This window comes from Leucoraja erinacea, chromosome 2 (assembly GCF_028641065.1).
Source record: "Leucoraja erinacea ecotype New England chromosome 2, Leri_hhj_1, whole genome shotgun sequence".
Classification (NCBI taxonomy): domain Eukaryota; kingdom Metazoa; phylum Chordata; class Chondrichthyes; order Rajiformes; family Rajidae; genus Leucoraja; species Leucoraja erinaceus.
In genome coordinates, this window is record NC_073378.1 from 51,429,312 (window position 1) to 51,455,098 (window position 25,787).

The 25,787-nt window shown below is 44.9% G+C and overlaps 1 protein-coding gene across 1 annotated transcript in view; it reads left to right on the forward strand.

Annotated features, from left to right (window-relative positions):
* The first annotated feature begins 3,871 nt into the window (after window positions 1–3,871).
* hacl1 (2-hydroxyacyl-CoA lyase 1) overlaps window positions 3,872–25,787 on the forward strand; it is a 103,169-nt gene continuing 81,253 nt past the window's right edge. Inside the window, exons 1-8 of the mRNA XM_055656747.1 lie at window positions 3,872–4,021; window positions 7,099–7,203; window positions 7,303–7,343; window positions 7,463–7,543; window positions 11,652–11,724; window positions 18,222–18,299; window positions 20,294–20,388; window positions 22,456–22,568. Of these exons, the coding sequence (XP_055512722.1) occupies window positions 3,953–4,021; window positions 7,099–7,203; window positions 7,303–7,343; window positions 7,463–7,543; window positions 11,652–11,724; window positions 18,222–18,299; window positions 20,294–20,388; window positions 22,456–22,568 (655 nt within the window). The 5' untranslated portion in view covers window positions 3,872–3,952. The remainder of the gene's footprint in view (window positions 4,022–7,098; window positions 7,204–7,302; window positions 7,344–7,462; window positions 7,544–11,651; window positions 11,725–18,221; window positions 18,300–20,293; window positions 20,389–22,455; window positions 22,569–25,787) is intronic.

Consider the following 25,787-nt stretch of genomic DNA (forward strand, 5'->3'; position numbering starts at 1 on the left):
GCAAATATGTGTCTCTTCATTGTTTTTCTTAGTCGTCACGACCATAGCGGAAACCCAATCAGACGGGTCGCTAACCTCAGCAATGACTCCAATGCAGACCATGCGTTTGTGTATTCTTTCCCGCATGGCATGGGGAACGCGATGTGGTGCACGGACCACGGGTGTCACTAGGATCCATGGCGATCCTATACGTGGTGGGCAGCCTACCAAGTCTATCGTCAAACAGGTCTTTGTACTGGGATAGCAGCTGCTGTGTTGGCTCTTCTGTTAAACATAGTTCGTGGATGGCACGTCCAAAATACACCAGGCCCAGGTCATGACATGTACCGATACCAATCAGGGTCTCGGAATTCGACTGCACGATGTAAAACATCAGGTTTCTTGTTTGGTCGTCTACCATGCACTTTAAATCAGCTTTTCCAAGTGGGTGCAGAACCTCACCCCCATAAGCACGAAACGTGGGGGAGTCCTGTTACATTCGTTCGGTGCTGCGGATTTTGTTAAACTCCCTTAACAACATAACGTTGACCTTTGCCCCTGTATTTACTTTTGCTGTCAAAGGCCTGTTGTTTACGAACATGGTCACTGCAGGGTCAAGCAATTTGCCAGAGGAGCGTAGGAGGGAGTGGCCTGCAGAATTGCTGTCAGTATTATCAGAGTTGTTCTCGTGGGAAACATTATCGTGCTCTTGGGAGTCAGAGTCTGTGAGCTCTTGTTGTAACAGGTGCAGATTTGTCCATGAAGTACTATTCCCACAAGACTGGCATCACTGCGCAGGCATGGCTCATTTCCCCTCATCCCCAGTACTCCCTCCCCCTCTTCATCCTCCCTTTTCTTTCCCCTCTCCTCCCCACGTCTCCCTTCCACACCTTTCCCCTACCCTCAGTCATTCCCTCCCTCCTTCCATAACCCCTCTCCCCTCCCTACCCCCCTCCTCTCCCTCTATCTCTCTAAATTACAGTTGCAGTCCTTACAATGACTCATCTACAAGGACCATCCAGGTGCCTCTAAGCTCCAAAACCTTTCCATTTCTCACATGCTGGTAAAGCTACTGTCTCACTGTGCCAGAGACCCAGGTTTGATCCTGGCTTTGGTGTTGTCTATGTGGACTTTGCACGTTTTCCCTAGCACCACATTGATTTTATCTGGGTGCTTTGGTTTCCTCCCACATTCAAAGTCAAGTCAAAGTTAAAGTATCAAAGTATCCTTTATTGTCATTCAGACCTTTGGGTCTGAATGAAATTTTGTTGCCTTGCAGTCATACATATTATAAAAATAACAGGAACACACAATAAACACAAATTTAACATCCATCACAGTGAGTTCACCAGGCACCTCCTCACTGTGATGGAAGGCAAAAGTCTTAAAGTCTTTGTCTCTTCCCTCCTTGTTCTCCCTCTGCGCTGAGGCGATCCAGGCATCCGATGTTGTGACTCCACTGGGTGATGGCAAGTCTGTCCTATGCTCCCAATTCCCCCTTTCTATAACATCTGTGGGTGCAGGCCCAATTGCGTCCCTCTCGCTCAAGATATGGAGTCAACTTAGGGAAAACTTTGGTTTACAAGGCCCTTCCATCTTGACCCCACTGTTTAAAAATCACATCTTTAAACCTTCAAGTACAGACTCTGCATTCAAAACCTGGCATAGTAATGGCATCAGTAGTATCAAAAGCCTACATAAGGATGGCATTTTTTCGTCTTTTGCAGAGCTTTCGTCCAACTATAGCCTCCCAAACTCCCACCTTTTTCGTTTTTTCCAAATTAGGGATTTTGTGAAGAAGTTCCCTTTCCCAAATCGTCCCCCTGAAACCCTGACCGATTCCATCCTAGCTCTAGATCCCAACCGGAAGAAATGCATCTCTTTTTTGTACAACTTGTTAGGGTCAGTTATATTGAAACCTCGTACCTCATTAAAAGCTGTATGGGAGGGCGAGCTGAATACGAAACTAACAGACCAGCAATGGGACTCTGCCTTGGATTTGATCCATTCTTCCTCCATATGTGCCCGTCATGGCCTAATCCAATGCAAAGTCCTTCACAAAGTCCACTACACAAACGCAAGATTATCTAGAATATACCCCGCTGTTAAAGACACCTGCAACAGATGCAATCAATCCCCTGCCAACCATAGTCATATGTTTTGGTCTTGCCCTAAGCTAGCAACCTTTTGGAGGAGTGCTTTCGACGTGCTAAGCAGAGCCTATGGCCAGACTATTCCTCCAAACCCACTGTCAGCCATTTTTGGTATTCCTCCCAACACCAACCTCTCTCTTGCGTTGAAGCGGGTCCTGGCTTTTACAACCTTGTTAGCCCGGAGACTGATCTTGCTTAACTGGAGGCTTACCTGTCCCCCGACACACGCCTGCTGGATCAAGGAGGTGCTCTACAACTTAAAGCTTGAAAAACTTAGGTTCTCTCTCAAAGGCTCTACCAAGACATTCCTAGATACATGGAACCTTTTCCTGGAACTTGTTAACTCTCTTAACTTGTTTCCGGACTCGGAAGAGGACTGAGTGCCCTCTATCACTGCTCTGTCTTACTGCAGCTGCTATCCTCCAGTCCAGTGGACGAAGATGTTGTTGCGGGAGCTCCTGAAAAACAGGTCACCAACCTGTGACCTGTGAGCTCCCGACGATGTCGTCCACTGGGCTCGCCGCTGAGCCTCCGAAATCGGATCTGCCGCTGGAACGCCAGAACGCCACCACAGCTCCGAGTCGGGTCCGCCGCCAGAACGCTGCCACAGCCCCAGCTCCGAAGTTGGGTCCGCCGCCAGAACGCTGCCACAGCCCCGAGGCCGCCAGCTCCACCATTAGGCCTCAGCGCAGACGGAGATGGGAAACACGACAAGACAAAGTTGCGTCCCCTCGAAGTTGGGTTGTAGGTTAATGCAAAAATCTGGGCCATGTTAACCACAATGTGGCTTATATCCAGCTCAGCAACTGAAAGTGGAATCCAGTTTGTGATGCAGATCAATAGCTCCAGCAGCGCTTTGAAGCAGGATCTGAGAAGGGAAAAGCAGAGGGATGCCATTGTCAGTGGCCATGCAATATAAGCATCTATTCTCATCTCCCAGTAAACATTCATAGTAGATTTAAGGGCTGCATAGTGTCGCAGCTGGTAGAGAGGTGTTGCCTCACGGAACCACCAGATATCCATGTTTGATCTTAACCTTGTGTGCACTCTGTGTGGAGATTGCACATTCTCCCTGTGACGACGTGAGTTTCCACCGAGTGCTTCGGTTTCCTCCCGGATCCCAAAGATATACCGGTTTGGAGGTTAACCATATAACCATATAACAATTACAGCACGGAAACAGGCCATCTCGGCCCTACAAGTCCATGCCGAACAATTTTTTTTCCCCTTAGTCCCACCTGCCTGCACTCGTACCATAACCCTCCATTCCCTTCTCATCCATATGCCTATCCAATTAATTGGTCTCTGTAAATTGCCCCACGTGTACATGGAGTAAATGTGAAAGTGTTAGCATAGACTCAGTGGGCCGGAGTTGCCCGTTTCTATGCTCTATCTCTTAACGAAATTGAAGGAAAAATATTTTATTTGCAAATATAAAAATATAATAGCAGCAGGAAGGAGAATATATTCCAGAGTGAGTGGGCACTCCTTGGAGAATTCCTGCCTGAGAACAGGAGCTAACTTGCCATTAAAGTGTCGCTCCGCTCTATGGTAGACAAGATACTGGATGTGGCCGCATCGAGACCCTTCTTCAGTCCCTTTCTCCGCTCCAAACATCTAATAGCGGAGCAGATCTTTCTCCGCTCTATGATCTTTGTTGTCAACAAGGGTCCGGCACCGCTCTCTCTCCAGTTGGCCCCTTGTCCTGCCAGTCAAACATCCTATACCTATCTGCTATAAGATCTTTGCTGCCAGTCACGGCGTTTGCTACAGTCTCCTCCTCCTCCTCTCTCTCCACTTCCCTGGACTTCCGAGTGGCAATGGACGAGCTTGCGGGAGACAGTGAGCTCAGCGGAGCGGAGGTTATTGCAGCCGCCCTGAAAGAGCAGGTGAGTGGCGGCGCCAACAACAAATATATGTTATCAACAAGGTGATGAAAGCTGCTAAACCGTTGCAATCTGCCGCATTTTGTAAACAATGGACGCTGCCACTTTGGAATTAACTTTTGTCAACAGCAATGCTGTTGCTTAATCAGAAAGCACTACAGATGTTATTTGCTGCCCCGTTGTAGGGCTTCTTAGCTCGTAATCTTTAACACACACTCTACTCACCACCGTGTCCTCCCTGTAAACACAAAACATGTTATTGTTTCCCTCCATACAAGGCCCCTAGGTGGATTGTAATGGCATTCTAAAGAATCATAAACATTTGCTGCACAGAAGTAAACCAGTGGATTCATACTCCAGAAATAGTTGTTTCTCAGCTGTTGGCTGGCACTTCTGTAGTTCACCCTGGTACCTCTTCGATGAGGGGTGGGGGAACATTGGTAAGTTCAAGTTCAAGTGAGTTTATTGTCATGTGTCCCTGATAGGACAATGACATTCTTGCTCTGCTTCAGCACACAGAACATAGTAGGCATTTACTACAAAACAGATCAGTGTGTCCATATACCATAATATAAATATATACACATGAATAAATAAACTGATAAAGTGCAAATAACAGATAATGGGTTATTAATAATCAGAGTTTTGTCCAAGCCAGGTTTAATAGCCCGATGGCTGTGGGGAAGTAACTATTCCTGAACCTGGTTGTGCAGTCTTCAGGCTCCTGTACCTTCTACCTGAAGGTAGCGGGGAGATGAGTGTGTGGCCAGGATGGTGTGGGTCTTTTTGAAGCAGCGACTGCGATAAATTAGTTTAGTGCGGCTGTATCACTGATCCGGGGTTGGGTTTCAGTGATCTAGCTTCCTTACACCAGGAAGATCAATGATGTGGGAAAGCAGGAAAAGGCTCAAAGGAGAGTTGATGGCCATGTGGGATACAATTGTAAAAGGGAAGGGGAATAGGACTGAAGAGACTGCTCTCCTGGGAGCTGAGGTGAACCTGCTTTCTCTCCAGTGCAGTCACGTCCTTCCTGTAGGGGGGTTGCACGTAAGGTCATCGGGTCAAAGGGCGTGATGCACAGAGCAGCTCAATCCATGTGGAGGACATGGCTGCCTCGGCATACACTATTAATACACAAAATGCGTACTTTCTTACCTGTTAAAAACTGTCGATATGGTCAATTTTTGCACTGTAAATAATTGTGGGTGCTGTCATTGAAAGCAGGAAGGTATAAGGTTTAAACTGGTGTTATCTCAAGGTGTAGCGTCTTTTACAAGCCGCGACTAATAGCCACATTCATTGTCGTGTCCAGACAGCACCATCTCGATAAGCCGTCGCTCTATAAAGTAAACTCAAACTCAGAGCAATTTGATTGCAATATTGTGGGGTTATTTTTTTGGGTGACTGAGTGCTCTGAATCAAATGCTCTAGTATCTTTGCTCTGAACCCGAGCACCAAGGTTTAAGCGGCTGAAGGAGTGCATCCCTCGGGACAGCCCCCCTCTCCTCCCCAGCATCAGTGCTGTCCGGCTATGGCTGTCCCCCGCCCTGTCTCCCACTGTGGGCCGCACTGTCACTGGCTGTGCATTGGCAACGCCCACACACGGGGACGGAGCGGGGCCGGGTGGAGCGGGTCACGAGGCCACGGCTCCGGGCAATGTCAGAGTTGGGGACGGTCCACGCCCTCCGCCCACCCAGAGTCACTGACCATGCTGAACCAGCACCCCGACCACCTCCCCCCCCCCCCCCCCCCCCCCGGTCATGGGGATAGACGGCCCGGGGTCTGTGATTGTGCAACCAGTCTGAATGCTGGGACAGAAGATAGGCGAGCCATAGTAAATGCTTACCTGCAGTTTATCGCGTGTACTCCAGTTGGCGTTGCATGGCAACGGTACGGGTCACGGATCGTGACTTCGACTGCGTGCAACCTCCCTATAGTGTAGTAACCAGAACTGTGCACAACTTCCAAATATAGTCTAACCATGTTTGGTAAAATTGCAACATCAAATGCCAACTTTTATATCCTGTCTCTGAAGGCAAGCAAACCGTATGCCTTCTGCACTATCCTATTGACCCATATTACTACTTTCAAGGCATTAAGGACTTGAAACCACAGTCTCCTCAATCCTTTGTGTCCAACCATTTATTGTATATGCCCCCACCCCCCATAAGGCTTCTCAAAATGCATCACTGTGCACTTGTCGAGATTAAATCTTACATCCTGCTGTTGCCTTCCTTGCTATCTACCCTTGCGATACTGCCCATTTTTGTGCCATCAGTGAACATAAAACACAGAACAACACAGCACAGGAACAAGTCCCAACATCTTTGATGCCAAGACCAACTCGCCAAATTATTTACATAATTCAAATCTATCCATTCCCTGTACATCTATGTGCCCATCCAAAGTCTCACAAGTGTCGCTATTGCATCTGCCTCAACTACCCTCTGGCAGGGCATTCCAGGCACTTGCCACCCTTTATGTTACAAATAAAATTATTCCGTATATCTCCTTTCAACTTTGCGCTTTTCACCTTAAAGTTAAGCCCTCTACTATTTGATATTTCTGTCCTAGGAATAATATTCTGACTGTCTAACCTTTTTATGCCTCTCATCATTTTATTTTATCAGGTCTCCTCACAACTTCTGGCATTCCAGAGAAAACAATCCAAGACTGTCCAACCTTTTCCTTCCAGTAATGGGGCGACCAGACTTGCAAATCATTCTTCTACATTCACATATCGTTTTGCAAGCCACAAAAGTCCCAGCACTGATTCTTGGGGTACACCACTGGTCACAGACGCATTAAGAAAATCATTCTTCCACCACCGCCTTCTCCCTCCAATCACCAAGCCTATTTGGGTCAATTTAGCCAGCTTGAGTCGATTTAGCCACACTTTAATGTGTGTGAATTTTGTTGTTGTTATTGTTCTAATTATCCATAACTTTATCTTGACGTTCATCAAAAATGTGAAGATTTTGTGATTAAACAAAATATTTAATTCATAAATTCAGGCAGAAAAATATTTAATAAGACTTCAGTAATTAGAGGGTCATACTTTATTTTTTTTCTTTCTACAGGATGTCCGGTACATGTTTGGTGTTGTTGGTATCCCAGTCATTGAAATTGCAATGGCCGCCCAGGCTGCGGGAATAAAGTACATTGGAATGAGAAACGAGCAAGCTGTAAGTAGAATGGTTTACTTTCTCTTTCCCCCAAATACTGAATTCTCAAAGCCAGGAACTAGGATGTTTTACTGGCCCTTTGTTTTCCTATCAAAACAGGCTTGTTATGCAGCTTCTGCGGTGGGATATCTAACAAGAAGGTTAGTTTCTTGATGCTTCACTTTTAATTTTGTGGCCATATAGTGGTCTGCACATTAATTTACATTTATATGTGAGTCCCTGCCATTGAAAGGTAATTGTAATTCATGTTTTGTTCCAGGCCAGGAGTTTGTCTTGCCGTCTCTGGGCCAGGCCTCATTCATGCTCTTGGAGGAATGGCAAATGCAAACATGAACTGCTGGTAAGTTTAGTATATTGTTGTAGCACAAGTGAATATTTCAGTTTGTTCTGCATAGCTTTAAGTTGACCGTGGTAAAGTTTAAAGGATTTATGTGGCAAGTATTTTTACACAGAGAGTACCTGGAACGCGCTGTCAGGAGAGGTGGTGGAAGCAGATACGATAGCAGTGTTCAAGAGGCATTTGGACAAACGCATGAATTGGTTGGATAGTGAGGAATTCAGACCATGTGCAGGCAGATGTTCAGATCATATTGGCATCACTCAACACAGACCTGGTGGGGCAAAGGACCAGTTCCTTTGAAAAGGCCCTTTCCTGTGCTGCACTGTCCAAAGATACAAACCACAAAAGAAGGTTGCAAAACAGTAATCTTTAATTGATTGTCCGTGTGTCTTTAATGGACATTGTTTTTGCTCTGGTAACCCTGCACGGGTCATAGAATAAACCTGCATTAATTCGGGGTCTCTATAAATCACCTTCATAGTGGTTGGTGCATTACCAAATAAGCAATTTTGGGGAATAATGGTTGATGGAATTATCCTGATTTAGGTTCCTTTTTTGTATTGTTGTTATAATGGACATGAAACACGAAGCTTCAGTTTTTGAGTTGTGATAGACGTTGCTTCCAGTTGACGCTCTTCGACTGCCTTGACCTGAAACGTCGGCTGCCCATTTCCCTCCACAGATGCTGTTCCTCCAGCTCTTTGTCTTCTTGCTCAAGATTCAAGCATCTGCAGTCTCTTGTGTCTCCTATCCTTTTCCATACCTATTATAAAATTAATATTATGGTCACTGGTCCCAAAATGCCCCCCACACTACCACTTAAGGTACATACATTGACATTTCTGAAGAGAGGCTAGGTATTGACTCTTCTCTAGCTCATTCTGATTGAGAAAATCTTCCTGAATACAGTTAGCAAATTCCACCATTTAAGCCCTCAGTACTATGGCAGCCCTAGTCAACAGTTGGGGAGTTAAATTCACCCTTTATTACAACCCTATTAATCTGGTTGCTATCTGTGACCTCCCTACATATTTCCTCCTATAACTGGTTGTTGGGATGGTCTGAATCAATCCCATCACAGTGATCATCCCCTACTTATTTCTCAATTCCAATCATATAGTTCACTGGATTATCCCCCAGGAGTATCTCTCCAAGTACCATGATGATGTTCCCTCTGATCAGAAACACCTCTACTACTCCTGTGGCAATTGTATCCTGGACCATTGAGCTGCCTGTCCTGAACGTCTCTCAGCCACGTTTCTGTAATAGCTATAATATCACTCTCTTGAGTTCATCTGCCTTACCTGTCATTCATTCCTGCACTTAAATAAATACAGTTTAAACCATTAGACCTCCCTTGCTCCCTGCCATGTTCCTGCCTACCTTGCCCACTGAACCTACTTGCATTAACATCTGTATGTGCTTCAAACTTTGCATCTGCCTTGCTTCTAGTTTGGCTTCAGGTTGGTCAGTGGGGGCGCTGCACTGGCTGTGCTGCACTGGCGGCAGCCCTGTCAGCAGCGCGTTAGTTTTTTTTTTTCAACTTTTTTTATTTTTTTGGTATGTTTTGAAGTATGTTTTTAATGTTCCTTCGTGTGTTTTGTGTGGGGGGTGGTGTGGGGGGGTGAGGGGCAAACCGTTTCGGTCGCCTCCTCCAAGGAGAGGCGACTTTTTCCAGGTTGCCTCCCCCGTGGCCTAACAGCGAGGATCGGCGCGGCCTTTCCCGGAGACGCGCCTGGGGCTCGGGGCTCCGGCGGCGGGTGCAGCGTGGACTGTCAGCACGGAGCTGGGGCTCGCTGGAGGGGAGCGCTCTGTTTCGTTGGCCCGCAGCAGACGGCAGCCTGAAGCTGCGGTCTGCACAGCTCCAGCTGGCGCGGCGTCTACAGCCCGGGATCCCTCGTGGGGGACCCGGGGGGAAGAAGAAGCTTCCACCGCCGGCCCGTGGCCAACTTCTACCGCGGGTTCGGTATGGACTTAACATCACCCCTGGAGGGGAGCTTCGACCGCCGGCCCTGCAGACTGCGGTGCTTACGGCTGCGACGTGGAGGGAACTTTAAATCTTCGGCCGCCGGCCTGTGGCCTACACCAACTAAAAGCTGCGGTCTCCGGTGGGGATGAGCCGACTCTGGACTTACCTGGACTTGTACCTTGTCCTTACCATCTGGACGCCCACAGCAACTGCTGCGGAGGGTTGAGGTCCCGACCACGGGGGAAAATGGAGGAGGACTGGCCAAATTGTGTGCCTTCCACCACAGTGATGAATGCTGTGGTGGATGTTTATGTTAAAATTTTATTGTGTTTTTGTGTGTGCCCTTTATCAGTGTATCGCTGCTGACATATCATTTCACTTGCACTTTTTGTGCAATGTGACAAATAAACCGTTGTATTGTATTCCACTTCCCTGTCGGCCTAGTCTTAACTGTATCTTGTATCTTGTACCCTCTATAGCTCCAGCAAATCTCCCTACCTGGAAATCGTCCCCCCCTCCAGGTCAGGTGCAACCTGTCCTTCTTTACAGGTCGCCTTTGTCCCAGAACAAGTCCCAATAGTCCTTTTGAAACATTTATTGAACTTGTTTATCGTGTCATCTATGAGTACTGTGTTTACAGACCTGTTATGCTGCTGCAAGTAAGAATTTAATTGTTCTGATTTTGGCACATATGATAATTAAACATTTTTTACTCTCTTATGACTCTTTGAACACCTGAGCCCCTGCACCATCTCCTCAGCTATGCATTCATCCGTCCCGTTGTCCTAGTCCTACTCTCACTAGTACGTGGCACTGGAAGTAGTCCTGTGTTTACTACCTTTGAGGTCGTGCCTTTTAATTTCTTGCCTCACTCTGCAGGAGCTCATCACTTTTTGTGCCTATATCATTGGTACCAATATGTACTTCGACTTCTGGCTGCTCATTCTCCCCCTGAATATTGTCCACGACCCCTCATAGATATCATTGACCCTACCACCTCCTTCTAACTTTTGGTTCTCCTATCACTACAGCTCTCCTTTCTCCCACTTTGTTTACACTGCATCACCACGCCGGGTTTAGCAATCAGTTTATTTATTTATTTTCCCTTCATTGTTGCCGATGTCTCCCAGCCGTTGTTGGGGCCGTATTTCTCAGGACACGAGGAGGTCGAGGAGATGCGACTGTGTCTCTTCCGTCCGGCGGCTTTTGCATCTGTCTCCTCGGGATCGCCCACGCGGAGCGTCAACTGCACCCGCGGGCCCCTCCGTCCTGACCCATGCCCGGGGTGTCCCCGACCTACATGCAGGAGCCGCCCTCGACCATTCTATTCCTTCCTCCGGTTCTGGGGGTGGGGGGTCCTGTGGCGTCAGCTGATACCCAGACCACTTATGGTCGAACCCTCGTCAGTAGCTACGAGAGCTGGCACGTGACGTCAAGGCCTAGGGGGAGTGTCCTGCTACTTAAGCTTATCTCACCTTGAGACCACGGGAGTCAACAGGTAGCTGAGCCCGAGAGAACAACCTCGCTCAGCTACAGCAGCAATGACAATTACGTTAGCGGACCAACTTAACATGTAGCATCTTGCCTGACGTCTGGCCTTATTCACCACATTTGGTGCCACTACATGATTGTGTTTCCAACTAATTTATTTAAAATGTGTACATTAATGCCCCCCTAACTTCACTCTCATAAAGTACACCATGCATTATCTCTTGCATAAAACAGGAATGTTAATGTTACGTGGAGTGTCCTGGTAAAAAGTCCTAGCCTGCTCAACCCCTCCTGATAGCTCAGCCCCTCGTACTTCTAAATCTTCTCTGCACTCTTTCCAGCTTAAAGCACCTGTAGTCAGGATCGAACCCGGGTCTCTGGTGCTGTGAGACTCGAAGTTTCTACATTCTAATTGCTAACTAGAAAATTGTTTATTATCTTTAATTTGTGTCACTGCTTGTACATATTTTAATTTGAAGAAATATCTTAGAAATTGAAGTGATAAATTGAATTGATGTCATCTAAAACCATTACATATTAATTCTTTTGAAGATTACATAATTTGGAAGAGCACTCTGCAGTCGGCATGATTAGGCACCAATAGTTGATATTTGGTTATTTTTTAAAACACAATTTAATGTCTTTCAGGCCTGTAATTGTCCTAGCAGGATCATCTGACAAAAATCAGGAAACAATGGGTGCTTTTCAGGAGTTTCCACAGGTTTGTAAAACTTGTAATCTCTTTACGATTATGATAAATTTCCTTTGCTTATTTCGGGATGTTTGAAGTTGCTGAAATCACTACTTGTTTGCCGTTCACATTTTGAGATACCTCATTAACTTCAGTTTGACTGAATGCTGTGTCATTCATGCCTTTTAAGTTCAGATAAAATAATCTGAAAATTTAGCAAAATGTAGAAATTAATTTAATTTGCCCTGTGATAGCAGTTTAGTTATACTGTCTGCTGCTAAGTTAGACCATTTCAAATTGTAATGTGTTTTCTTGTTTAGTCAATCATTACTTGACAAAGCTGTTTGGTATTTTTTCATTGTCCATTATTCCAATAGATGATGCCATTGGCTTAATGTACTTTACGTGGCTCTTCCTGCTGTGGATCAGTTGTCACGATCTCATCTTCGAATCAGATTGTTGGAAAGTTTTTGAAACGTATCAAACACTTAAGATTTCTCACCTCAGGCAGGCTCAAACAGTAGTTTTCTCACCACTGATTCTATTTAACTTCATGCTTCCTTGGAAAGCAGACAGCAAAATCAAAGATTTGTCCCAACCCGGTCAATCCTTCTTCTCCATGCTCCTGTCCAGCACAAGGTACAGAAGCTTGAAAGCACACACCCCCAGACCCAGGAACAGCTTCATCCCTTCTATTATCAGCTACGGAGGACATTAGACATTGTCTATGGAACTGATGCACTATAATGCAGACAATTATATTCTGTACCCTTTGCTCTATTTTGAGTGATTTGATGCTATTTATGTATTTTATTATCTGATCTGTTTGGATAGCAGGCAAAACAAAACGTTTCACTCTGCTTTGGTACACGTGGCAATAATAAACTTAAACCTAAACACAAATTTTAAATGTGAGAAATCAGATGGAGGGCAATCCCCACAATATGTCTGTGTAACATCTTTGAAGATGTAACTAGGAAAATGGTCAAGGGAGAGCCAGTGGATGTAGTGTACCTGGACTTTCATAAAGCATTTGATAAGGTCCCACATAGGAGATTAGTGGGCAAAATGAGGGCACATGGTATTGGGGTTAGAGTGCTGATATGGATAGAGATGTGGTTGGCAGACAGGAAACAAAGAGTAGGGATTAACTGGTCCCTTTCAGAATGGCAGGCAGTGACTAGTGGGGTACCGCAATGCTCGCTGCTGGGACCACAGCTATTTACAATATACATCAATGATTTGGATGAAGAGATTCAAAGTAACATTAGCAAATTTGCAGATGACACAAAGCTGGGCGGCACTGTGAGGAGGATGCTATGAGAATGCAGGGTGACTTGGACAGGTTGGGGGAGTGGGCAGATGCATGGCAGATGAAGTTTAATGCGGATAAATGTGAGGTTATCCACTTTGGTAGCAAAAACAGGAAGGCAGATTACTATCTAAATAGCGTCAAGTTGGGAAAAGGGGAAGTATAACGGGATACAAGGGGTCCTTGTACATCAGTCGATGAAAGTAAGCATGCAAGTACAGCAGGCAGTGAAGAAAGCGAATGGCATGTTGGCCTTTATAACAAGAGAAATCGAATATAGGAGCAAAGAGGTCCTTTTGCAGTTGTACAGAGCCCTAGTGAAACCACACCTGGAGTATTGTGTGCAGTTTTGGTCCCCTAATTTGAGGAAGGACATTCTTGTTATTGAGGGAGTGCAGCGTAGGTTTACAAGGTTAATTCCCGGGATGGCGGGACTGTCATATGCTGAGAGAATGGAGCAGCTGGTCTTGTACACTCTGGAGTTTAGAAGGATGAGAGGGTATCTCATTGAAACATATAAGATTGTTAAGGGCTTGGACATGCTAAAGGCAGGAAACATGTTCCCGATGTTGGGGGAGTCCAGAACCAGGGGCCACAGTTTAATAATAAGGAGAAAGCCATTTAGAACGGAGACGAGGAAACACTGGTGAGTGTGGAATTCTCTGCCTCAGAGGGCGGTGGAGGCAGGTTCTCTGGATGCTTTCAAGAGAGAGCTAAATAGGGCTCTTAAAAAGAGCGGAGTCAGGGGATATGGGGAGAAGGCAGGAACGGGGTACTGATTGGGGATGATCAGCCATGATCACGTTGAATGGCGGTGCTGGTTTGAAGGGCCAAATGGCCTACTCCTGCACCTATTGTCTATTGTAATGATGTGTGCTCTTTGGTGGCACCTGGTGGCATACGGAGGAGCTGCAGGCTGCCCAAAAAAATTAAATTACTGCCCTAATAGAGTGGATAGAGTTAATTATTTTCATTCTGAGTACCACCTGCACATATTTTGGGATAATTAATTCTGCAGGATTTTTTCCAGGAAGGCACCAGCAGCTTGTGTATTTCTTTCGGCTTTTTGTTATTTTCAATATGTTTTATGTCTCTTGGTATGTATTATGTGCGGTTGGGGGGGGATGCTGGTGGGGAATTGTGGAAATTGGTTTCCAGTCACTTATCACCTAGTCGACAGAGATACAACCTTTCTCCGTGTCACATTTCTGTCCCCCTCGCGGCCTATCAACTGGATTGGTGCGGCCTTTCCGACCGGAGACCGGCCCAGAGCCCAGAGCTTCAGCAACAGGCACGGCCCGACTTTAACATTGCGGAGCTGCCTGAAGAAGTGCTCCAACCGCGGGGCCTGTGGACTTGGCATCATGAAGCCGCGATCCTTGGTAAGAAGCGTTGCCTTCGGGCCGGTTCGGGAATTCCAAGCCGCAGAGTGTTCCAATCCGTCCTGAGGTTGGAATCTTGATCATCCCAGCGAGAGAGCCTGTACGTAGAGGAAATAGACAATAGGTGCAGGAGTAGGCCATTCGGCCCTTCGAGCCAGCACCACCATTCACTGTGATCATGGCTGATCATCCCCAATCAGTACCCCGTTCCTGCCTTCTCCCCATATCCCCTGACTCCCCTATTTTTAAGAGCCCTATCTAGCTCTCTCTTGAAAGCGAGTGCCTCGCTTGAGGCGACTGCGGAGGGTTCAGGGCCCCGACCACGGGTGAACAGGAGGAAGATTGACTGGACTTTTGTGCCTTTCATCACAGTGGGAAGTGCTGGTTCCACGGTGGTTGATGTTTATGTTATGTTTTTTCTTTCTTGCTCGGAGAGGACAGCTCATCCGCTTAGCTTGCGTATGAGTAAAACTGCATCATGATTAATGGCCAACACAGCACCAGGGTTTAAGCCCCTGATTATACTATATCAACTCTCTGGTCAGAGCTAGCACGCTAGCTGGGGACGGAAGAGAGTGGCAGGACATCATGAAGCAGATGGCACCACTCAACCCCTAATTGGAGTGAACACCATACATAGATAGATAGAATCCTGCAGGAACGACTTTGTAAAGTGCCTTTAAGACTATAAGACATAGGAGCAGAATTAGGCCATTCAACCTATCACGTCTACTCAGCCATTCAATCATGGCTGATATATTTCAAGGTTTCAAGGTGAGTTTATTGTCACATCTACCAATTAAGGAAAAGTGAAATTCAGATACATTTTTAACATGAACGTCCACCACACTGACTCCTCCACATTCCTCATTGTGATGGAAGGGGAAAAAAAGTTCAACCTTCAACCCTTCTTTGTTCTCCCATGGTCGGGACACTCGTACCTTCCGTTGTTGGGGCGACCTTGGCTCCCACTGCCGGCGGTCGAGCCCTCTGCGATCTCAGCTCCCCGTGCCGGGCGATTGGAACACCCGAGTCAGGACTGGTCGAACCTCCTGCGGCTTGGAGCTTCCCGACATCAGTTTCTACCCGGGACTGCGAGCTCCTTGATGTTGAAATCCGCAGACTACGGTTGGAGTATCGATTCCAGGCAAGGGATCGCAGGCTCTGATGGTAAGTCCGCAGCCCCACGGTCGGGCTCAAAGTCAACCTCTAGCAAGGTCGCCAGCTCCATGATGTTAGGCCGCAGAGCGACCGGAGATACGATCCGGAAAACGAATATTGCATCTCCGGCAAGGTAAGAGATTGAAAAATAGTTTCCCCGACCCTCCCACCCCCACCCCCCCACATAAAACAAACCAAAGAACATTAACACATACTTTTTAAAACACAGTAAAAATAACATGACTGACGGCGGCTCCCTCAACCCCATTCTTCTGCTTTCTCACCATAACCTTTTCTGTTCCTAATCAAGAACCTATCAATCTCTACCTTAAACATACCCAAAGAACGTTGATTCCGCATGTTCATGTTAAATTCTATCATCTACTGTGTTCTTTTTATCTGTATGGTTGTATGGTGACTCAAATCTCACTGTACCAATTAGTCCATGTGGCAATAAATGTAACTTGAACTTGAATTGCTCCCCACAGCCGTCTGTGGCAATGAATTCCACAGATTCACCACCCACCGGCTAAAGAAATTCCTCCTCATCTCCATTTTGAATTTACATCTTGTAGATCAAACAGTATTGCTGATTTGTTCCGTGTCTGGTTTTGCTGCTGATGACCTGATCCATAATCCATGTCAGGTTTTCCACACTACCACCTGGTGGCATGCTGGTTGGTTCTACTTACGACTCAGAGCCTACAGTACTCATTTTGATGGTCTCTGTATGTATTCTGATTAAAGTAATTGTTATATATAACGACTATGTATTAATAGTACTTTGCACATGGTGTCAGAAGTGGGATAACATTGCGGTCGACGACACAGAATCGCAACCTGTACGGTTGATCCTCTAGGTGGCACGGCAGCTTCACAATACCGACCGTATTGACCTTGTTTCCCCCATATGCGAGAAGAGTAACATTGCTGGGTTTTAATAGCTCCGCCTTCCTCAGACGATTAAGCTGTTCCTGAGACAAAACATTGCATTTCACTCCAGTGTCGATTTTCATCTCGATCACTTTATTGTTTATTGTTACGGTGGCCATTGGCTCGCTGTTCTGCACATTTTGTGTGATTATAGAATGTGCCTGCAGAACGATTCCATTGACAGTTATTACATTCTTGAATTAAACGAGCCGCAGGATAATTAAACTGTCTCTGCATTGTTAATTCTTGCCTGGGTTGACTGGGAGATAAGGCCTGAGCGCTCACAAGCTGACCTTGTGCTATCTGCTGCTGCCTTTGTTGCCTTGGCAATGGACCTAGCACACTATTCTGAGGAAGGACATTATTGCCATAGAGGGAGTGCAGAGACGGTTTTCACCAGACTGATTCCTGGGATGTCAGGACTGTCTTATGAAGAAAGACTGGATAGACTTGGTTTATACTCTCTAGAATTTAGGAGATTGAGAGGGGATCTTATAGAAACTTACAAAATTCTTAAGGGGTTGGACAGGCTAGATGCAGGAAGATTGTTCCCGATGTTAGGGAAGTCCAGGACAAGGGGTCACAGCTTAAGGATAAGGGGGAAATCCTTTAAAACCGAGATGAGGAGAACTTTTTTCACACAGAGAGTGGTGAATCTCTGGAACTCTCTGTCACAGAGGGTAGTTGAGGCCAGTTCATTGGCTATATTTAAGAGGGAGTTAGATGTGGCCCTTGTGGCTAAGGGGATCAGGGGGTATGGAGAGAAGGCAGGTACGGGATACTGAGTTGGATGATCAGCCATGATCATATTGAATGGCGGTGCAGGCTCGAAGGGCCGAATGGCCTACTCCTGCACCTAATTTCTATGTTTCTATGCTATCAACCTCTATACTGGAATGTATACTATCTGCTCCCACGTTGGAATGTTGTGCCTAGATGAGCGTTTAAGCATTGCGAATTGACAGCTCGTAAATCTCACAGACCGCTACAGCTCTATCCAGAGTTATTGCAGGATCGCGGACGAGCTTTCTTCTCAACTTGTCATTAAGAAGACCACACACCAACTGGTCTCTAATAAATTTGTCTTTGAGATCGCCAAATCTGCAAGTTCCTGCAGCCTTTTTTATAAGGCATACAAACGATTCAATAGTTTCACCTTCATTCTGGCATCCTGAGAAAAAATTCATACGTTCGATGAGTGGATTAGCTTGAGGGTCATGCAATCGTCTAAACCTTCTTTTGAGACACTCATCTTGAGGTTGTGCCGTCTGGTTCTAGACTCTCCAATTACATAAACATCATAACTTCACGAGGTTCAGGTAACAATTGCTTATTTATGTTGAAGTAATATTTTGTCAATGTGGGGAGGAGGCATGTAGGTGGCATTGATTCTTAAAAAGGACGTCATTCTATTGGCATTAACCATCCTTAAATAAAGACATCAGCAAATTATTATGAACACTGTGCACTTGTACATATTTCTCTCTTCCATGTGTGCATTCCAGACTGCAGGATGCAAACCGTTTTGTTGATGTACAGGTTCTGAAAGTCGGGGCATTCTGTACTACTAAGTAATTTGAGAAAAAAATCCTCTTCCATGTACCTATATAACATCTGTCTTCAAACTCTCAAACCTGCATCATGACTCAGATTCAGATTCAATTTTAATTGTCATTGTCTATTAATTGTTTTGGTCTACCTTTACTCTTTCTAACCCGGCTTCACATTTATTTTGGCAGGTTGAGGCCTGCAGACTTTACAGCAAATTCTCAGCTAGACCAAGCAGCTTGGAAGTTGTGCCTGTCATTATTGAAAAGGTAATTTGGAATTCAAAGGGGATGGTAGGTAAGATATCCTGTTCGTTGATCATTATGCCGTTTAAAAAGAAAATGTTGGAATGGGTGTTCAACCTTCTGTTATGTGTGGAACAGGAAGAAAATTGTTGTGGTAATGTCCATGTTCTCCAGAGATGCTGCCTGACCTGCCGAGTTACTCCAGTAGTTTGTGTCTTTGTTTGTAGATTGGCATCTGCAGTTCCTTGTGTCTCCTTTTTTGCTGTGACTTGTGTAATATTCTTCCTTGCATATGAAGCTTGTAAGGGTACGAACACAAGTTTGAGGCCAGCTTTAACAAGCTCTATATGGGTCGAGGCCAGAGATTTTAGAAACATAGAAATTAGGTGCAGGAGTAGGCCATTCGTCCCTTCGAGCCTGCAACGCCATTCAATGTGATCATCCAACTCAGTATCCCGTACCTGCCTTCTCTCCATACCCCCTGATCCCCTTAGCCACAAGGGCCACATCTAACTCCCTCTTAAATATAGCCAATGAACTGGCCTCAACTACCCTCTGTGGCAGAGAGTTCCAGAGATTCACCACTCTCTGTGTGAAAAAAGTTCTTCTCATCTCGGTTTTAAAGGATTTCCCCCTTATCCTTAAGCTGTGACCCCTTGTCCTGGACTTCCCCAACATCGGGAACAATCTTCCTGCATCTAGATTTTACTGGTCCCTTTCCCTCAAGTAGCTGCCACCTTTAATTTTTATTGTTATTCATTGCCTTCACTTCAGACCTTTTTGTCCCATCATGTTCTGTTACTCATATGATCATCTTGCTGTCGTTTCCAGAACAATATCCTTTCCTCAGTCCTGACCATCACACCCACATCCTCTCTTCACCACGTGACCCTCTCTCTAATACATTTGTCAGCAGATCATGAAAGAAAGGCATAAACTTGCACCAACCTTGGGCCTGGTGCAAGGTGGATATTGGAGGTCTTTATATGGACCAGTGAAAGAATAACCTTACTGGCTAGTATTTGAGCATCTGATAGAAATGGACAGAATTGAATGAATGCATGCACAAAAAAAGTTCATACTGTGAGCAGAACCTGTTATTAATCGTCTAAAATAAAATTGCCTGTAAGAAATGATTTCAAATGTTATCCTGAAAGGTTATCACCTATGGTTATTAAACACTTTTATTAAAGTAAGAGGGGGGGAGATGTTCCTTTTCCCACATTTACGTGGAAGAATTCCTGCAATAGTTGCTTGCGAACAAGAAATTTGTTTTGTGGTGGATATTTTGATACTGTCCTGAGCAACAGGAATATGTGTTTATGTGGTCCGAAACAAGCTGGGTATGTATCTCGGTAATGATGAGCAATTTTATCAGGGTTTTTCATTAATCGCACACAATGTCTTCAGCTACAGGGAGCAGAATTCATTACGCTTTGAGTCATAGTCATACTGTATGAAAACCCATTTGCCCATATTTGTCCCATATCCCTCCAAACCTTTCCTATCCATGTACCTGTCCAAATGACATGTAAATGTTATTATTGTACCTGCCTCAACTTAAAAAATAAATAAACATATGCACAAAATAAACTTATAACCATGTATATGGGGAAAAAGGTGTGCTAATATGTACAATGACTGAGGGAATTCTGTGGCTGAGGACATACGACCTTTCAAAAGATGTGGTGTGCCTCTGTCATGTGGGTTTGTTAGAAAGACTATATCAAGACCACATAGTGGAGTTAACGTCCACACGTTAACACATAGATGTCCTGACCTATTCCCCTCCCCCTTCAATTTTTTTTCATCAGCAGATTTTCTGCTTCATGCTGCTAGTGGGAATTTGCTTTATACAAATTAACTGCCACATTTTCCACGTTCAAGCAGTGGCTACATTTCAGAAGTAATTGTCTGTAAAGTGTTTCATGGCATTCCGCAGTCGTGATCTGTGCTATGTATATGCGCGTCATTATGTTTTTCTCTTTACCATCAAATGTCATTGTAATTTTTTAAAGGCAGTTAGAAGTAGCATCTATGGACGTCCTGGAGCTTGTTATGTTGATATCCCTGGAGATATGGTGACTTCAAAAATCCACACTGCATCACTGAGGTAAGTGTGCGTACCAAGATGACTCATCGTTGGTCCTTCATTTTAGAAAATTAATTTAATCTGTGATTCTGTTTGTTGAACAGAAATTATTGGAGATAGTTAGCAAGTCGGGCAGCCTCTGCAAAAAGGAAAACGGTTAACAATTCTGGTTGCAAATTTTCATCAGAACTGGAAAAGTAAAAAATCAGTCTGAAGAAGGATCCCAACCAAAAACTTCACCTATCCATTTTCTCCAGAGATGCTGCTTGACCCGCTGACTTACTCCAGCACCTTGTGTTCTTTTGTGTAAGCTAGAAAACAAACTTATTTTAATTTGCAGAAAGGTAATGCAAGCACAATACATTTGCCCACCTGGAGGAAAATCGATTCTCTTAAAATTGATTCTATTTTCTAATGGATGGGGCCAGGGCAGGATGGAACATCAGCAGGGCAAAGTGCCTATTTAGGACTGTGTTTTGTAATGTTTGTTCTTGTTAACTGGTTCTCTGGCTGTGATTTTTCATCCAATACAGAGGAAATCGTTGAACATTGATTTGGGTTTCATGATGCAGTGGATTGATAATTTCTGGTCCTGTGGTCAAGGATACCACGATGAGTCACCTTAACACTCCAGAAGATTGCAGGGCCTCATCAGCGTGTTTCACTGCAGCAGATTTTAAAGCTTCTGAGAATCAGAAAAATGGACAGGGCTTGAGTAGCAGCAAAGAATGATCATTTAATGGTCTATGATGTTCTGGGAATTTGCAAATAAAGCTCAACTACTTAAGTCGAAATGAATATCTGCAGATTTCCAGTGTAATATTGACTTCAACCTTTTTCTCTTCTTTAGTCATTTTGTTATAGTAAACTTGCCAGCCGTGAGATATCAGGAATATTAACTGATGAAGGTGCGGATCCCATTGGAGCATGTTTTGCAGTTTTAAAATGTCTGTATTTTTCCAAGTTAGAGTTACCTACATTTATTTAATCCACTGTTTTACAAAGCAGTCCTGAACCAAATAAGTTTTATTTTAGCTTTTACGGAAAAGCTATCAATGCAAATCAATGATTTTCAGTTATGTAGCAATGTTACAAAATTTTGAGATTTAAAAAATCAAGTCTGCAATTTATCCCATCAGATAAAGCATAACAATAAGTTTAATTTGACACCAAATTCACTTTCATATCTCAAGTATTAAAAAAGTTATGACCATTTTCATACTTGGAAATTAGCATCTTGTTCCCTATTGATTTTCAATGGACATTACAAAAAAGCTGTGATCTTGGATAGTCAAACGCCCATTTCTTAAGGAAAGATTAACATTTTTAAATAGCCTAAGTGTCCAAAGATTATTCACAAATAATTCACAATATAACATGATTTTTATATCTAATTTACATTAATTTATAGGCCAAATGGAAGGAATTTAGTGTTCAATTGCTGTAAATAAATGCCCATTTAAATCGGCTTTCTAGTGGGTTCATGTGGAACGTGCTGGTTTAGAATGTTGACAGCGCGCTGGATTAGTGCCCTCAAATGCCGAGAAAAATACTGCGGGATATAAAAAGCCCAAAATGAACTATTCGTTATAGATAACTTGATATTCAGGGTTATATATATGCCCCATTTAATGTAAAAATAAGGTACATACCTTTAATTGTTTGCTTTATAAAACCCTGGGGCTGCGAGAGGTTGCGAAATCAGAGAGTAATTTTAAAACTATTATAACTATATTATCGAGGCCTATAAAACTAATAATACCTTTTGCTACCGGGTCTTGCAGCGATTTTTCGTTAATGATTTACTAGGCTGAACATGTGCGATTAGTACAGCCTAGTAAAAATCGTGTTTTAAACCCGCCCCCTCCAAACAGCGCCAAAATCGCCGACATGGCTGAGGGCAGATTCCCAATGACGATTCAGGTAGGTTTTGTAACATACCTAAGTTATGTAGGTGAATGTAATTGATTTTACGATAAACCGTGCATCTCTGAAACTATAGTGAATACAGTATTGATATTGAAGCATATCACATGTTTCCAGATGATCAGAGACCGAATAATCCATCAAATTGTCTTTCTCTCTTAGAACAGTTCCATGTTGTTCCAGTCCTCCATTGGGCACAGCGGATCCCACAGCAGTCAGGGAGGCAGCTTTGATCATAAAAAATGCCAAGAGGCCCCTTGTCGTTGTTGGAAAAGGTATGGATGGCCATCAAAGAAGTAGTCTTTAAATGACAAGATTTGGATTCTCTAGAGAGAGAGAGAGAGACATTTATTGTCACATGCACCAATTGGTACAGTGAAATTTGGGGGTCACCATACAATCATATGAATAAAAAAAGAACAGAAGACGATAGTATTTTAACATAAACATCCCCTGCACAGCGGAATCAACGTTTCCTACTATGAAGGAAGGCCCAAAGTTCAATCATTCTCCTCTTTGATGTTCTTTGATGTTCTCTAGCTGACGTTTCACAATGTTGAAGCATATCATATGAGATAAATCTGATTTGTTGGTATTTGGGAAGAATTTGTATGAAACTAATACCTTCCTGTTATGAATTTTGAGAAGTTTAAAACGCCCAGCAAAATTGGTGTAAGGTAAGTACCCTTCTGAGCAGTAGGTGGCAGCAGCGTTCTGGGATGTACACTGCAGTGTGCAGAGACTAAAGGGCCTGTCCCACTTACATGTCCTTGGCACGCAAATTACGCGACCTCGTGGTCTCGTTGAGGCGTACAGGCATCGTATGGCCGCGCGGGGCCGGTCCCACTCAGAAGCGCGGAAGGGTATGTAGTTGTGCGCGACATCGCGAGGGGCTCCGAAATTTTTGTAGTGAATGAAATCTTCGCGCGCCAACGGCCTGTCGCGGGACTGATGGCCAAGGCCCAAGACCCTGGCGCGACGCAACCTCTCACCTTCAACAGCAGCAGAAGCAGGCAAACGATCGTCGAACTCGGCCTGGGGCTCACGGCCGTTGCGGTCCGGATCCGCCCCCACTTCTACTCCCAGAGCGGGGCCAAGAAAATTGAAGATAGACGCAAAATGCAGGAGTAACTCAGCGGGACCGGCAGCATCTCTGGAGAGAAGCAATGGGTGAAGTTTCGGGTCAAGACCCTTCTTTTCAGACTGAAGAAGAGTCTCGACACGAAACATCACCCATTCCTTTTCTCCAGAGATGCTGCCGGCCCCGCTGAGTTTCTCCAGCTTTGTGTCCATCTTCAAATGACGTCACGCGCTCCAGACTGCTGTGCGTACGCATGTAATCGCAACGACCTTTGCAGGACCATCGTGGCTCAACGCGACCACGAGGTCGCGTAATTTGCGTGCCAAGGACACGTAAGTGGGACAGGGCCTTTACAGCAAGGACTATGAAATCAACAACATTATTTCTGTTGCTCTGTGCATCTATGTTTAAAGGCGTGGGGGATTCCAGTCACATGCTGGGAGAGAGTCATAGAGTCATACAGAGTGGAAACAGGCCCTTCAACCCAATTTGCCCACACCGGCCAACATGTCCCGTCTATACTAATCCCACCTATCTGCATTAGGTCCCTCTAACCTGTCCTATCCATGTACCTGTCTAATTGTTTCTTCATCACTGCAAGAGTACCTGCCTCGACCTCCTCTGGCAGCTTGTTCCATACACCCACCACCCTTTTTGTGAAAGAATCACCCCTCTGATTGATATGTCAAACCATGGCAGAACATGGTTAGATCTAGATAAACTTTGATTTCTTTGATTTGCTGGAATTTGTGGATGATATCAGCATATTGTAGATGGATGGTGGAGTTGTCTACATGCCTTTTCTGCAATGGCAAGGTGATGACTGAATGTTGCTAGCCAACAGCCCAGTCTTGCACAGGTAAATAATACTTGATCCCACACAAGAAGGGTTGGGCTTACAGAAGCAGATATGTAGGTAAATCACAGATAAGTGTAGGAATAATAGGGTTGTGATAGCAATTGATTTTAATGTCCCCAATATTGTGCTAAGGGATAATATGGGGCAGAATTTGCTCAGTGTGGCCAGGTATGTTTTTGGTACCAGAGAGGTCATACTAGAGAGAGGCAATACTTGACCTCTTCTTGGGTGAGTGACTGAGGTTTCAGTGGATGAGCACCTTTAGACCAGGCAATCGACATAATTTGGCATAAAGAAAAGACTTTAGGTAAATAGGTTCCTTGCAACAGTTCTCCTACAAACTCCTCCAATCCCCACCTTCCTGGTCATGCCTCCCTATACATCCCACTTACCATTTCATCTCCAGCACGCTACCTCACAATTGTAAGCCAGATGCTCGCCAGTCACTTCCTTAAAGGGCCTGCCCCACTTGGGCGGCAGGTGGTGCGCGAAGATTTTGTGAATCGTAAAATCCTGAGGCGCCGCGCGCGACTGCGCGTCACTGCCCACGCCACCACGCGCCTTGCGCGCGTAATGCACGACGCGCGCGTAACGCGTAAATTATGTCGCGGCGTGCGTCGTGACGCGTAAATGATGTCGTGTAAATGACGTGAAAATAACACCCGTGGGACAGTCCCTTAAGCCTGATCCTGGCCCCACCTCGCCCATCAAGGGGTTTAGTTAAGTTTAGCGATATAGCACGGAAACAGGCTTTTTGGCCTATCGAGTTCGTTCTGACTCATGATCCACGCACACTCGCATTATCCTACACACAAAGGACAATATACCATTTTTACGGAAGCCAAATTAACCTACAACCTTGTACATCTTTGGAGTGTGGGAGGAAACCATAGCACCCGGGGAAAACCCACACAGTCACAAGGAGAAATTACCAACTCCGTACCGACAGCATTCTTAGTCAGGACCGAACCCGAGTCTCTGGTGCTTTAAGGCAGCAGGTCTACTGCTGCACCACTGCATCGCCCTAGTTAGCATTGGTTTGGTTTGGTTTATTGTCACATATAACAACAACAAGGCCTGCGGTATGGACTGCATTACTGCAGAACATCTAAAATATGCCAGCTATAAGCTCTGCCCTTTGCTTTCCATGTGCTTTAATGGTTGTCTGGTTCATGGTGTCCTGCCAAATGCTATTATGTCTGTAATGTTAGTGCCTGTGCTTAAAGACAAGGCTGGTAAGCTCAACAGTATTGACAATTATCGACCTATTGCATTAGCCAGTATCTTGTCTAAAGTACTGGAGAGAATACTGCTAACAAAGCTAGAAATGTATGTCCTTACTACTGACAATCAGTTTGGGTTCAAAAGAAAACATGGAACTGACCAGTGTATCTATGCTCTTAAAGAGATTGTGTTCAGGTACACAAGCCTGAATTCATCTGTATTCCTATGTTTTATTGATGCGTCCAAGGCATTTGATAGAATTAATCATAAACAATTGTTTGTAAAATTGCTAGATAGAGGTGCCCCTAAATATTTAGTGAGAATTTTAGT